General features: G+C 41.8%; 1 protein-coding gene and 1 long non-coding RNA gene across 3 annotated transcripts; one reads left to right on the top strand and one right to left on the bottom strand.

Annotated features, from left to right (window-relative positions):
- Positions 1–1,138: 1,138 nt before the first annotated feature.
- LMOD2 (leiomodin 2) lies at positions 1,139–9,140 on the bottom strand. The gene is made up of 3 exons (XM_044758415.2): positions 8,634–9,140; positions 2,015–3,370; positions 1,139–1,499 (listed from the first exon to the last, which is right to left on the bottom strand). Exons 1-3 carry the CDS (start codon positions 8,904–8,906, stop codon positions 1,473–1,475), a joined length of 1,656 nt encoding a protein of 551 aa, XP_044614350.2. The 5' UTR covers positions 8,907–9,140; the 3' UTR covers positions 1,139–1,472.
- Positions 9,141–9,227: 87 nt separating this feature from the next.
- Positions 9,228–12,698, top strand: LOC139045566 (uncharacterized). 2 transcript variants are annotated; one of them, XR_011504221.1, is made up of 2 exons: positions 9,228–9,403; positions 9,568–12,698. It is a non-coding gene; the product is annotated as an uncharacterized lncRNA (long non-coding RNA). The 2 variants fall into 2 exon arrangements; XR_011504220.1 differs by having other exon boundaries at positions 9,228–9,422.
- The last annotated feature ends 1,496 nt before the right edge of the window (positions 12,699–14,194 follow it).

Here is a 14,194-nt window from a genome sequence, read left to right as displayed (position 1 = left end):
TGGGAATAGCACCTTTTCATGTGTTGTGAAAAGTACATGAGGCAACCTAGATAGTTCAGAAAATGCCAGTCATTCCCCACATGGAGTTAGGGCACTGACTTAGCTCCTGGGCCTCTGGAACTCCACTTCAGAGATTAAATCAGTTATTCTTATTGAGGAAGAGAATGGCAGACTAAAAGAAACAGACCCAAGAACGACTGGAGAAATTTTCTAGTGAAACACAATCCTCTTGATAGGAGATAATCCAAAGCTTTGTATGTGAAGCAAACAATTATTGAATGGGTGGCCCAGAGAGCTTACCAAGACGACTGTTATACCCTGTAGGGCACAAAGGAAACGCTGCTAATCATAGTTAATACAAAGGACTTTAGAAGAGATTTTTAGTTTTCATAAATTGGAGTGGAGCACTGGAGTGGAATGAAGTAATCTCTGATGTGTCTTTCTCTTATCTGAATTTAGATCTTTCTTGAGTGAGAGGGGCTGGTTCGAATGATTGGTGGGGATTGCAAACACAAGTGCACTTGTCTCTGAGGGGGTGTGGTGCATTTTGACATCACTAGGATTGTGTAGGGCACAAGAAGGCTGAGACTCACTGAACTAAGGCTCATCCGCAGAGAGTTCAAAAGGAGACTTGAATGGTGAACCGTTAGCCTCAGCCACAAGATAGCTCTGAACTCAGGGGGCCTGTCTTCCAGGCATTCCTCTAGCGCTTATCTCCTCTCAACCAAGATATTTTCTAACTTTCAATGTTTATTCTTCCAGAAATACTTGATTTTAATTATAAAAGATTGAATTACTTCTGGGTACCTTTCGGCCTTATGGGAATGTGGGAGTGTCAGCTGACATCCTGGGTCTAACATCCATGCATTCAAGATTATAATGGCCACTTTGGGGTCTTTTCATGGGTTTTATCTACCAAAAAGACTTTTAAGAAAGTTCTTGATTCCAGACCTTTCAAAAGAGTTCCAATCAGATTTTCTCGGATATGAGAAAACAAAGAAAGGCAAATGTTAAGGACTCAAGCCCTTTTGGTGTAAGAATGTAATATTTTTAATAGCCATGTTACAAACACACCTAACAGATGTGAATATCAACTCACAAAAAAATATTAGTTTGTTTTAAAAAAAACACAAAAAACTTCAATCCAAATTTATTGGGATTACAAAAATAACAGCCCATTTCATTAACTCGTTACAGCTCAGAGTTACCAACACATCCAGGGATATAAGAGCATCTTTAAATAAACTGCTTCTTGCCAATACAAATCTCATGACATAAAAAAGAAGTTTATTTTCATATTTACAGAAGAAACATGCTGATTGTTTCTTAAAATTCTCTTTGGAATTAATAGGTGAGGCTATTTTTATAGTCAGAGAACATTTCAAATTGAAGAAGGTACTTAGACACATCTCACAAGGCATTTTATTTGATACCACTGAATAATTCTGCATCCTCTTCTAAAGGTCATGTTTTTATCGCAGGGCTTCTGGAACTTCCACCTACAAAAATAGGGCATTTTCTTTCAATAAAAACAACACAAATGATAAAGTCAAATGTATCTGTAGGGTATGTGTCTAGCAGTATTCTCTGAGAAGAACTCATATAGATTAATGCTGCTTGGTATTCAAGTTTTTTATTATAAATTAGGTTTTAAATCACTTGCAACTCGGTGGTAAAATTTTTGACAAGTGATGAATCTTTTTTGGAATGTAGATTATACTCCCTGCCTTTCCTATTAAGGAAATTAGGGTTTTTATATGTTGGAGTGTCTTAAAGTGAACTTGGCCCTATAAAGACAGAGAGGCTGAGAAGGTGGCCCAGGCACACCTCTCGAATGGAAATGTGCTCTCTGGTGACATGCTCCTGAGGTCCCAAACTCAGTATGCTTGTCTTGCATACTAAAATATTTAAAATATTTATATGTATTTTGGGAGTCAACCTTGATACTGCTTTGCAATGAAGGCCGACCCGTTTACTAAATCTGCGCCTGGCTGTCTGCTCTTGGGTTACTTACCCGCCTTAGCTGTTTTATGCTGCTTCCCCGAATGGCTTCCATGAGATTCTCATGAGCTGATCTCTGTGGGGTCGAAGGTCGGGAACTGTCTTCCGTTTTCTTTTCTTGCACTGACCTCAGGGAATTTTTTATTTCCTTTAGGATATTGTTGGGCTGTTTCTTACCCTTTTTGCCTTTTTTCTTTTTCTGTCCATTTTGTAATGCCCGCTGGGCACTCTCCTGTTGTTTGATGACTTCTGCAATGTTTCTGGTGATAAGCTTTTTCTCTGGGAGTGGAGGAGGTGGAGGTGGAGGAGGAGGTGGCAGCCTTTGGGGAGGAGGAGGCGGCGGGGGAGGAGGAGGAGGGGGTGGGGGAGCAGGTGGGACTACAGGAGACTGAGGACGGCTCCTCACAGTTTGGGCTTTCTTGGGAAGTTTGGGAGATGACCAAGGAGAGTGCCTGGGAGATGCATAAGGTGAAGAGCCAGGCGTTCCTCTTTGCCAGACTTTGGTCCTAAGGTTGGATCCTCCATCACATCCCTCTTGCTGTTTTTGCTCCTGCATCCGCTTCTGCCTCTGTTTATCCATATTTCTCGTCAAGAGGCTCGTCATGCTCATTCTTGGTCCTGGAAGCTCAAAATGGTAGCCCAGCCTCAGCAGTGTGGTGTTTTCCCTCAGCAGCTTGACGATCTCCATCTCCACCTGGCTGCCCATGATATGCCTCTGGTTGTGGAAGCGCAGCTCCGTGAGCACGGTGTTGTGCTGCAGAGCTCTCATGATGGCCAGGATCCCCTTGCCCGTGATGAAGTTGGACTCGATGTTGACGCTGGTGATGTGCTTGTTGACCTTGAGCATTTCGGCAATGGCCATGGCCGCGCTGTCATCGGCGTGTGTGTTGGCCAGACTGAAGGTCTTCACCACCGCGTTGCCCTTGAGGGCCTCAGCGAAGCGGGTAAGGGTCTGTGAGGTGATGTTCTCGATATTGTTCAAATTGACTTCTGTGGTGTCAGGGTCGTTGTTTTTAATTTTTTCCAAAGCATCCTCGATCACCGTAGGGTTTCCGCAAGGGTGAATGGCAGCCGGCGACTCTGTGTTTCTTCTGCTGTGGTCACTGCTCAAAGTTATGTTTTCTATTTGACTTTTAAATGTCTTTGGCCTAGAGTTGTCAGAATTGACACTATCATAATTTACAGTTCCATTGATACCTTTCTTGTTTTCAGTCGTTCTTTCCTCTTCCTCGCTGTCGTCTTCCTCCTCTTCCTCTTCCTCCTCCTCCTGGTCTTCCTCCTCTGCAGTGTACACTTCCTCAGAAACCTCACTGTTACTTTCAGTAAAGATCAGCTCTTCCTCACTCTCCTCTCTGTCCTCTTCTGCAACCTAAAGAGCATGTTATCATCATTATGTTTGTCCTTTTTAAGCACAATTTTTTAATTTGCAAAAGTAACACAGTTTTGCAATACATGTATCAAATGTTCATGTGGTGCATCTAAAATGAATACTATGTTATATGCTAATTATATTCAAAAATAAAGAAAAATAACACATAGCAAGTAATAGAAAAGTATATAAGGAAAAAGTTAATCTGCTTTTGAGCTCTCTAGCTCAGGTGACCAAGGTTAACATTTCATTGCTTAAAGTTCAACAGCTTTTTCTATAAACATTTCTTTTATTTTCTGCAAAATAAATATGCAGAATTCGATTTCTTGAATAAAAATTTGTGATCGTTTTGCCAATTGAACAAATATGTTGGAACTTCAGCTTTGGAAAACCCTTGATAAATTTTTTATTCTCTTAACTACCTATTCGGAACTATTTGACTCCTAGTCTGCTTACAATTTAACAAATTCAAGCTTCCCTTCTGGAATCACTCCTCTGTCCTTCCTTATTTCTCCATCTCAAGCAAATTAATGAAAATAAAAATAAACAACGTGTTAATGGGTTCCCTTTTTTAACATACAAAACTTCTTCCCCAGATTTGCCTCCTATAGCAGATGTGACAGGAGCCAAGTGCTCTCTGCCCACCCCCATCTCGGTGTAGACAGAGGCGGGGGCATCATTTGCTCCTCCAACATTTAATCTACCTCTGAGGTAGAGCCTAGCACAGGGTCTTGGGGACCTCACACCACCTGCAAGGTGCTGCTGTCCTTGTCCCTGCTCTGGGAAAGGAAGCCTTGGGGCAGGGCTGCTGTCCAAGGCAGCAGCAGGCTAAAACCCAGCTCTATGCGGAAAGATGTCCCGTCACCTTTTTCAGTGAATCGACTTGAAATCTCACGCTTGTGCAGGGTTAAATGAGACAGACTGCAGAAGACACGAAGTGAGAGAGATAATCATTGCCCTTGGCACTAACTAGATTCCAACCGTAGGGTGGAACAGCAGAGAACAGTAGAAAATCTTGAAGCAAGCCATCGCCTCAGCCTGAGGGTCTTCAATTATTCAGCATGTATCAATCACGAAAGGCTTTCAGGCAAACACAATTTCATTCTATCTTTGTCTTTCCCGTTTGCAAGACTCTGTGGCAAGAAGCCCAATTGACCCTTCTTTCTCTTCTCCTTGCTATCTTTCCTGATAAAAAACAATCTGGAAATTGCTGACGGAGTCTGATTTTTCCCCCAATGCTATCTTTTTAGTCCTCTCTTTGTCTTCTGTAAAGCCCAGAGTCCCTCCTTTGTCCCCAAAGCCTTGATTCTTCCCTCTACCTTGGAAACAGAGCTCCTGCTGCCCGAGGCTGTGGAATGAGCTTGGAAACACTGCCCTGGGCTCCAGGTTATTTGCCCAGTTGCTCTCACAAAACAGCCTCCGGTATCTGCTTGTTTAGAGTGGCAGGCAGCAAGTGATGGCCTGGGGAAGGGGTCAGCCCCTCCTGGGTGGCTTGTCCAGTCTTAATTTATCCACTTCTCCAGGAGCAAGTGGGAGAGGGCTACTGTGTGTGTGTGTCTGTGTGTGTCTGTGTGTTTGTGCATCTGTGTTGGGGGGGGGGCCTGTTTGGTGGCAGCTGGCTGCAAGTCACAACCCAAAAACATAAGAGAAAGAATGTGGCTTTAGCCGAGCCTCTTGGTGTATATGAGGTGGGAGAGGAGGCCGCATATGCCCAGCAGTGGGGTAAGTGGGTTACAGCAGCTGAAGGAAAGAAAGAATCGTACGCTGGCTTCTCCCCATCCCCATCTCACCTCAAATCCCTTTGTATATTTTCATATCATTCTAGTCCATGTGTGCCTGTGTGTGTGCCTGTGAGTTTATGTGTGTGTGTTTTTAGCCGTTTCAGTATTTGGAGGAAAGGGGTCCATCTCAAAATCGAGAGATACTGGCTTTCATGCCACCATTAAATTTTACTCCCTTTGGTTTTGTCAAGACCTTTAGGCTCTATCTGCAAGAGGTGTTTTCCTCTCGAAATGTACCTGGGGAGACAATATCTGAAATTGTTATCCAGCAACAAGTTGTCATGTAACATCTAAATGACACTCCTTCCAGAAAGCCTTCTTTGACACCCCTCAAGTTATCCTTGAGCTGTGCATGCAGGGCGTTTTACTTCCCCCAGTAAAGTATCTATTTTAAGGCTTGTCATTTTTCCCAAAGGAGTGAGGACAGGATCGTGTATGATTCGCTCACTGATTCGGAGAGTGGGACCGACAGGGCTGGGTGCGGTCAGGTGACCAGCTGTCCCGGTTTGCCTGACTCTGAAAGGTATCCCAGGAGGCAGGATTGTTCGGTCTAAAATCTCAACAGTCCCAGACGGTCTGAAATGGTTACCACTCTAGGAAAGGGAGATCTGAAAGAAGAACATCAAAAGGGAGAAAGGTGTCGAGAGAGGGAAGATAGGAGGATGCAAAAAACGTTCTTTTTTACTTTCGAAACTACCCCAGCATTTGTACTGACTGCACACTTCCAGGGCTTGGGCTGCTGCTGCTCTGGGTTAACCCTGATTCTGGTGGGAACAGGGGTGAGGGGAGGCAGTAAGGCATGTGGTGCTGAGGGGAATAGGCAGAAGGTGGATGTTGGTGCACCTAGGGAACAGAGAAAGTGACAAGAAGGGGGTGGCCAACCAATTCTCCTTCTCACCTCCTTGGCATCACTACATGAACAAGGAAGCAAGAGGCTCAGTTTTCAGTTCTGCTTTTGGTCTACTCTTAAAGAGCTGGTTGACTTTAGACAAATCACTCATCCTCTGGGGGTCTCAGAGAAACTACAGTTTAGTTGAGTGGTCCTCAGACTATAGTGTGTGTCGCAATCACCGGGATGGCTTGTGAGCCCACAGATTGCAGGGCCCCACTCCCAGAGTTCCTCATTCTGCAGGTCTGGGGGAGCCCTAGAAGCAGCAGTTCTAAGAAGTTCCCAGGCAATGCTCATGGTTGGGCACCCGTGTCTTGAGACTCACAGTCTTTGTGCCAACAGAGCTTGGTTTGAATTTCAGCTCTACTTAGAAGCTGTTAACTTCAAATGAGTTTCTCAATCTCTCCTAGTCTTAGTTGTCATGTGCAGAAGGTAAGAAGTCAATGAAATAATGTAAGCAAACTCATTTACATCTAGGCCTGAGACCCAGCAGATGCTCAAGCAAGGGGAGCTGGATCCTTGGGTCTCTAAGGCCCCTTGGAGCTCTAACGCAGCATCAGTTTGTGTGAACCTGTGTTCTGTCATTCGGCAGACGTTGAACATGATTTTCTTAAGCCTTTACAGAGCCAGTAGCCTGAGAAGCACGACCCCCCCCCGCCCCCCGCCTCCTCACGATGCATACTGCGCTGCTCTTCACTTATGTGGCTGTCCCCGTCGCCACGCCCCCCCCCCCCACCCCCCGCCACTGGTCAGCTGCTTTTCCTGTGGTGGGAATGGATTGACACCCTCCACTGGCAAGCTTCTGCTCAGCACTCCTTGTGACTTCAGAGACAGATGGCCAGCAGAGAAAGTGTAGTGGGAGACAAGTTAACTAGCCGAGAAAGGAATCAAAGTTCCTCAACACGGCGGCCTCTCTCATTGAGCTGATAAGCCATTGGCAGGGATCGGCAAAACCTTTGGCAGGATCCAGTGGGTTTCATCAACAGCTGACAACCAGCTTTGCCCTTTGTTTCCCACTGATCTCAAGACATCATGACATTAAAATGCCTTTGTGGGGTAGTACTATAATGGCTGTCTGTCCTGGATATTCTGAGGCAATTTTACTCTTTTTATGAAGGAAATTCTTTTTAAGAACTGTAATAAAAATGTCACATTTTATGTATTTTATCATGTTTTTTGACACACAGTCCCCATTGAAAAAAAAAGACCTCTAAAAATCACGGTTGTGGAGGAATTGACCAGCCCAAACCCTGGGCCGTCATGTGTGTCCTCCTTTCTCACCTCCTCCTGCAGCCCCTCAGTGTGGGTGGCCACCTTGGCCTTGGCAGACCCTGGCCTGATCCCAGTGGCCCTTCCTGCGATGACTGACATGGACAAAGCTCACACGTGTCTTGCTACCCCTGGGGCCCTCACACCCTGTCATCAAGATATCTATGGGCGCCTGGATTAGTGCTGTGGAAGTCTGGCCATTGGCTTCAGGACGCTCTGATTTTAGATGACTCCTGTGGAGCACAGGGGCTTTGAACTGTTGCTCCTGACCTGTGTTCTTCCACGGATTCAGGAATTTGCTAAATTAACATTCTTACTGCCATGACTATTCTCCAAGAGCCTAGTCTTTTGAACTTTCTTCTGTTAATGATTCATTTGGCAAATTCAAAGTAACTTTGTACTCGGCAGAGACCAAGAGCTTAATAGATCTGAGCTCTAATATAAGCACATTTCCTGACCTCAGAATCACCCTTATAAAGTAGGAAGGAATCTTAGAGATCATCTACGCAGGCGTGTTTCACCTGCGTCCTCAGGTGGGTTAAGGGATGTGCATTGTCATTTGAAATTCTGTGTAACAGTTTGCATATGCATGCACAAGCACAGGCACATTTTCTTAAAGTAAGTCTGTAACTTATCCAAATCTCAAAAGGGTTCTTGATTCACAAAAGAAATGCTGGATTCAACTCCCTACATGGACAGATAGGAAAGAGAATCTTGCAGAAGTGACTGACTATCTGTTCAAGGTCTAACAACTTAGGGATAGAGCAGGTACTAGAAATAAGGCCCCCCGACTCTCAGCTCTGCATACTTCCCACCACCCTACACTTCTGGATATTGGTGAAAAAGAATTATTTTTACTACGGCCACCATCACAGTCAGAGCAACCAGAGTAGTACCCATTTTTGTCTTTATAGAAGAAAACAAATTTACTTAACTTCTATATATATATAGATATATATATATATCTATATATATATATAGTCAGAAACAGATATTATTCCACATCCCCAACTTATAACTCAAATTAAACTTATATTTGGCAAAATATGTAAACCCATGCCTTGCTTGTGAATTCTTTTCCTCTTGAAGATCTCATCTTTAGTCAATCATAGAACCCCAGCTAAGAATTTTACATGTATGATCCACTGGGTGGCCACAGAATTTACAGGACCATTTCAGCTTGAGAAATTTTTCAGAGCAGGTACAAATGGATTATAAAAAAAGAACAGTGATGAGAACTGAAAAGTTAGAGACAACAGGTTCTTGGGTTTGGGGTGGGGGGTTGGGGGGTGGGAGGAGAGAGGAAATAATCCTGAGAGCCTACCTTTCCACACTCCCCCAGCCTCTCCTTCTCCAAGAGTTTTTGGGACTCCTTTTCCCAATAGGCCATCAGCGCCTCCCTGCTGAATGTCCCTGTGGGGGTTTTCTCCGTCAGACTCTTTTGCCTTAGCCCCACGGGAAGGTTGCGATCAGGTTCAATGTCTTCCAACTCCCTCTCTAGCTCCTTCAGCTCCTCAGCTGACAGGGAAGCGAGGAGTTCGTCCTCATCGATGGATTCATATTTGCTAAGTCCTCTCCTGTAGCCAAAGGTAGACATGGTCCCTGTTTTGTCAGACCCACAAGGAGCTTGAAGAACCGGGCATTCAAGGCAGCCCGCAGCAGTCAGGGAGGCAGGTGGGCAGGCTGGTCAGCAACTGGTGCTAGGAGTGGCTGCGATAGCCTTTTAAGAGCGGAGAGGCAGGGCTGTGACAATGCAGAGAGGGGTGAAAGCATGGGCTGTTTTAAGCAGCAGACGTCAGCTGGACATTTGAACACAAAGAATGTCACCTCGCTGGTGGAAGGAGGTCTCGGAACCAGTGGGGATTATTAACACACTGGCCAGGGACATATTTAGCTGAGACTGATAGCTCATGAGGGCAGGCAGAGTGTGTTTCACATCGAGAGTAACCCAGTTCTTACTTTGTATTTAAACAACAGGAGAATAAAATTTATTTTGAAAATGACTCGCTGCCACCAGGGCCATGAAAAGATTCTTTCATTATAATCCTAGAGGTTGAAAAATGACTACACATCGCTCTATGAGTAGTTATTCAGGTTCTCCTAAAAACAAATTGTGGGTGGCATTCATGGGAACAGAAGGCTATAATAATATGGCGCTTTATACGTTTATTGTATTTTGCAGCTCACAAAGCACTTTAATATAATTTTCTTAATCATAACACATCCTGTGAGATATCTAACATTATTCTCCTTTACAGATTTCGGCAACTGAGCATCTGAGAGATTAATGGAAAAATTTGAAGTCAGACGGCTAGAAGAGCAGAAGTGGCTTTCTCCACTGCACAAAATGGCTTCTTTCTTCTCAACCAAGAGTGTTAGGCAACAACTGCGTTTGTAAATGAAACTCAAAAGAGACAAATAATAATACTGGGTATGATTTATTAAGAACTGACCCTGTGCTGGGCTAGTGTTAAGCATTTTATATATTTTATCCCCTTTAATTCTACAATCCTGTAAGGTATATATAATTACCCTGATTTTACTAGTATCAACTCAGCAAGATTAAGTAACTAGCCCAGAGCTACAGAGCTAAGAAGTGGTGGAGCTAGAATTTGAATCTAGATTTGTATCTGGGCCAAAAACTGAAGATATGCTAATTTGAAATTATGTGTATACCCATATTCTTATGACTGTGGTAAAATATATACATGGTTTACAAGTCTTCATCTTAGCATACAGATAAATAAATATCTGTTCAAGTGTGTGTAAAAATACGTTTTATCAATACATGTATAATATACGATATTTTGTTTATACGTTCAGCAGTGGGTGAATATTTGGGTTGTTTCCAGGTTTGGGTTATTATAAACAATGCTTCTATGAATATTTACATGAAAGTCTTGGTGTAGCCATATATTTCCATTTCTTTTGGGTAGATATTTAGTAGTGGAATTGCTCAGTTATATGGTAAGTTGACATTGACCTTTTCAAGAAACTGCCAAATTATTTTCCAAAATGGCAATACCTATTTACACTCCTATCAGCAACGATGAGAGTTCCAGTTTCTCCGCATCCTAATTTGTTGTTGCTTGTCTTTCTGATTATAGCCATTTCAGTAGATGTGAAATGAGATCTCATTGTAGTTTTAATTTTCATTCCTTTAATAAGTAATGATGTTGAGCATCATTTCATGTATTTATTAGCCACCTTGTACCTACTTTGGTAAAATAACTATTCGATCTTATACTCATTTTTAAATTGGGTTGTCTTATTATTGGGTTTCAAGAGTTCTTTATATATTCTGATTTTATATATTCTGGATGCAATATATAATTTGCAGATATTTTCTCCCATTCTGTAGATTGTCTTTTGAAGAGCAAATGCTTTTGATTTTGATGAAGTCCTATTTGTCAATTTTTCCTCCTATTGAATGAACTTTTAATAATATAACTAAGAAATCTTTTCTTAACCCAAGATCGGAGAGAACTGCTCCTGTGTCTTCTTCTAAGAGTTTTATAGTTTTAGGATTTATGTTTAGGTCTATTACCCTTTTGACTTAATATTTGCACATGTGTAAGATCAGGGTCTAATTTCATGTTTTTACAGGAACATGTCCAATTGTCTTAGCACATTTTTTTTGGAAAAGACCCTGCTTTACCCTATTGAATTGTGTTGATGCCTTTGTGGAAAATTAATTGGCCATAAATGTTATTTCTGGACAGTCAGTTGTGTTCTATGGGTCTATGTGTCTATTTTCTTATGCCAAGATCACATGGTCTTAATTACTATAGGTTTGTAGTACCTATTGAAATCAGGAATTGTAAGTCCTCCAACTTTTTTCTTTTGCAAGAATGTTTTGGCTAACTGTTATGATCTTAACTCATTATGGTATTCTACCTCCAAAAATAACTATGATTCATTTCACTCAACAATAAGAGAGATGATTATGAAATTAGAAATGATGAGTTCATTGGTTTTTTTATGGCCTGTAGCATATATCTTTGTGTAGCCTCAGTGGTAACACATCTTTTTATGCGAAAATTGGTTTGAGTTTTGGAAATGACATCAAGTCATTCTAGCCAAATCTGGTGAATAAGGTGAGTTATTCAACTGTATAATGACATTTACGTAAAATGATGAACAATGACTACAATTATATAAAAACCTGTGTGTTCTTTGGGAAAAAAACAGATGAGAAGAAAGTACATGCAAGTGATAGCACAAGCTCCTTTCCTCAGGAATTACGTATTGCTGAAGCGGGCACATAGGATATGTTGACCACTGTGTGAATCTGAGGGTATAAATTAATGGAAGTTTGTTTTACTTTCTCCTCTCTCGTGTTTGTAATTTTTCTCTAACATTTTCATATTATTTTTATTAGATAATTTATTAAACACACCCTATGTGCCAGACTATAATTTAGGTGCTAGAGTTAGAGCAGAGAAGAAAACCAGCAAAGTCCCTCCCTTCATGGAACTTACATTCTAGTTGGGGGAGACAAACAATATCTAAATAAACAAGAAAATACAGGACATATCAGACAGAGGCTATATGGGGAGAAATAGAACAGGGTAAGAGGGAATAAAGAAGATAGTGGGGCTCATATTTCACATAGGAAAGCTCTCTGCAATAAGGTGACATTTGAGCACAGACCTGGAGAAGTAGGGACTTGATGCATGCAGATTATAATACACGTGTAGTATGACCATAAAATAATCACTCAGATATTCTTTGAATCACAAATTCTCAGCTTTCAAAATGACTTTGAAATATATTAATCTTCTTTTCATCACTTCTATAAGCGGTCATTAAGTGTTTGCTTGAATACTTTCAGTGAAAATTGTATGTTACCAAAAATTCATTCCATTTTTGGATGGCTTAAATCGTTAGAAAATTCATCTTTCTATTGTGTTGAAACTGATCTCGAAAAATCATCCAATATAGTTTAGTTTTCTCATTGGAACAACCCAGAATAAATATAGTCTTTTGCGAGTTTCTTCTTTCAGATCTTGGATGGCCCATGAACAACTCTGAAGATGACTCTGGAAGAGGAGACATTAAAGTGTTTCTGTGGCAGCATCACTGAAAAAAATGTCATGGTCTCTCAAGGACACTACTTTGAGAACAATGCTCATTTGGATATCCTAGCGTGTATGTTACAAATCACTCTGATTAAGCTAATAATCACAACTGACGGATGATCTTAGTGCACTGGATTCCCCGTTAAGTATTCTCCACCAACTTTCAATCCATTAGATGAAATTCTGCTGAGTGATCAGACGCTACCAGCTGACCCTGGCCAGACTTAAGTATGATGGATAATTTAGATTTCCTTGCAACCTTCTCTACATCGAGGGAAAATAAATCCAATCATGTGTTCCAAGCATCATCATTTTCTATTTTTGGAGTTTTACTTGGTCACATTGTGGTTTTGAGTTCAGAATTACTTTTTCTAGAGTCAATAGTACTACCAGCCTTTTCAAAATTAGCATCTTTTGTTTAAAAAAAAAACCCTCTCTATCTTGGGGAGATTTATTTTCAAGGTTCTTGCTTGGAATCAGATACACACTCTTTCCCTGTTTATTGGCAATTCCCTTTTTAGTGAAAACAGAGTTGCCTCTTTTAACCCTTTTTTTCTTTCGGTTTCCTCTTGAAAATGCTATTATTTGTTTATTCGACACACATTTACCAAGTACCTGCTGTGTGGACAGGTGCTGGGAGCTAGGATTACAAAGAGAGAAATAGAAATTGATCCTGCCCTTGCCCTCAGGAGCTCATGCTCCTGGGAGAGAAGCAGACAGCAGATGGTGACATAGTGCAGCCACGGCTTGGCCAGGGTGACAACAGGAGGAGAGACATGAAGTACAGATGAAGAACAATCCAGCCTGTGTGGGTGGAGTTGGAGAGGGCACAGAAGCCGATAAACAGCTTTCCATGCAGAGAGAGTAGTCTCTGAGCAAATGCACAGGAGTGTGAAAATAAAAACCAAAACCAGGTATTATTTAGCATAGGAGTGGGGAGTAGGTGGAGATAGGCTGACACTGGCCCTGGTTCACGGACTATTTTAAGTAGAATACATTGGTATCTTGCAGTCCTCAATCTCCTTTTTTTTACAGCCACGAGCATCATGCCTGGCACATGGTAAATACATATAGATGTTGAACACCTTTTATTTGAAGGGCCATGTCAAGGAGTTTTGGACTTTATTATCATCTAGTGTTAAGTGGAAATCTCTGACACTATCCCCTAGCCACCATCCATAGCCATAGTTTGCCTTCTTAAACACAGGCAACTGTTAATCCCAGCCAGTGTCCTGATATTGAGGGAGACTCAACAAGAGCAAAACTCATGAGCGTCTCCAAAACTCAGCAATAGCAGCCCTGCGGGCAGATCTGGTATTTCAGTAAATAGTATTCATAGGCAGTGACCAGAGCTCCCCCAACTCCACTTGTAAGAACTACTTCAGCCGAACACTGGACATGGTGGGACTCCCTCTGCCGAAAAGTGACTTACTTTGCTGTGGCTTAGGTACTTTTGACTCTTAATGTTCAGAAGTATTGAGAGGCCCTACCAAATGTTTCTTTGTCTTCTTTAATAACCCCCAAATTTCTGGAAGAATTAGGTAATTTCAGGAATTGTTCCTATTTCATAATGTTTGTATAGGTATTCCTATTTATAATCACATACCAGTGTTAAATGAATGTATTATATGAATATATTAATAAAAATGTCATTTCCCCTGGTTCTCTGCTTTATTCGAAAATGGGCCCTGTTGGTCACAGATTAGTATTTATAGTTTCAGTGATTTGAAAGGATCCCAAAGGCACAAGATTTACAACGATGAGTCATTTTACTAAGCTAAAATTTGTATCCTTAAGCTCAAGA

The sequence above is a fragment of the Equus asinus genome, chromosome 1 (assembly GCF_041296235.1).
Source record: "Equus asinus isolate D_3611 breed Donkey chromosome 1, EquAss-T2T_v2, whole genome shotgun sequence".
Lineage (NCBI taxonomy): Eukaryota > Metazoa > Chordata > Mammalia > Perissodactyla > Equidae > Equus > Equus asinus.
The sequence above is the reverse complement of the archived record's forward strand: the minus strand, read 5'-3'. Positions and strand labels throughout refer to the sequence as shown.

Coding starts and splice junctions, on each gene's coding strand:
- LMOD2 (XM_044758415.2), bottom strand. CDS start 8,906: ATGTCTACCTTTGGCTACAGGAGAGGACTTAGCAAATATGAATCCATC. Junction 3,371..8,633: donor GGCTGGGGGAGTGTGGAAAG/GTAGGCTCTCAG, acceptor CATGCTCTTTAG/GTTGCAGAAGAGGACAGAGA. Junction 1,500..2,014: donor GCATAAAACAGCTAAGGCGG/GTAAGTAACCCA, acceptor CTATTTTTGTAG/GTGGAAGTTCCAGAAGCCCT.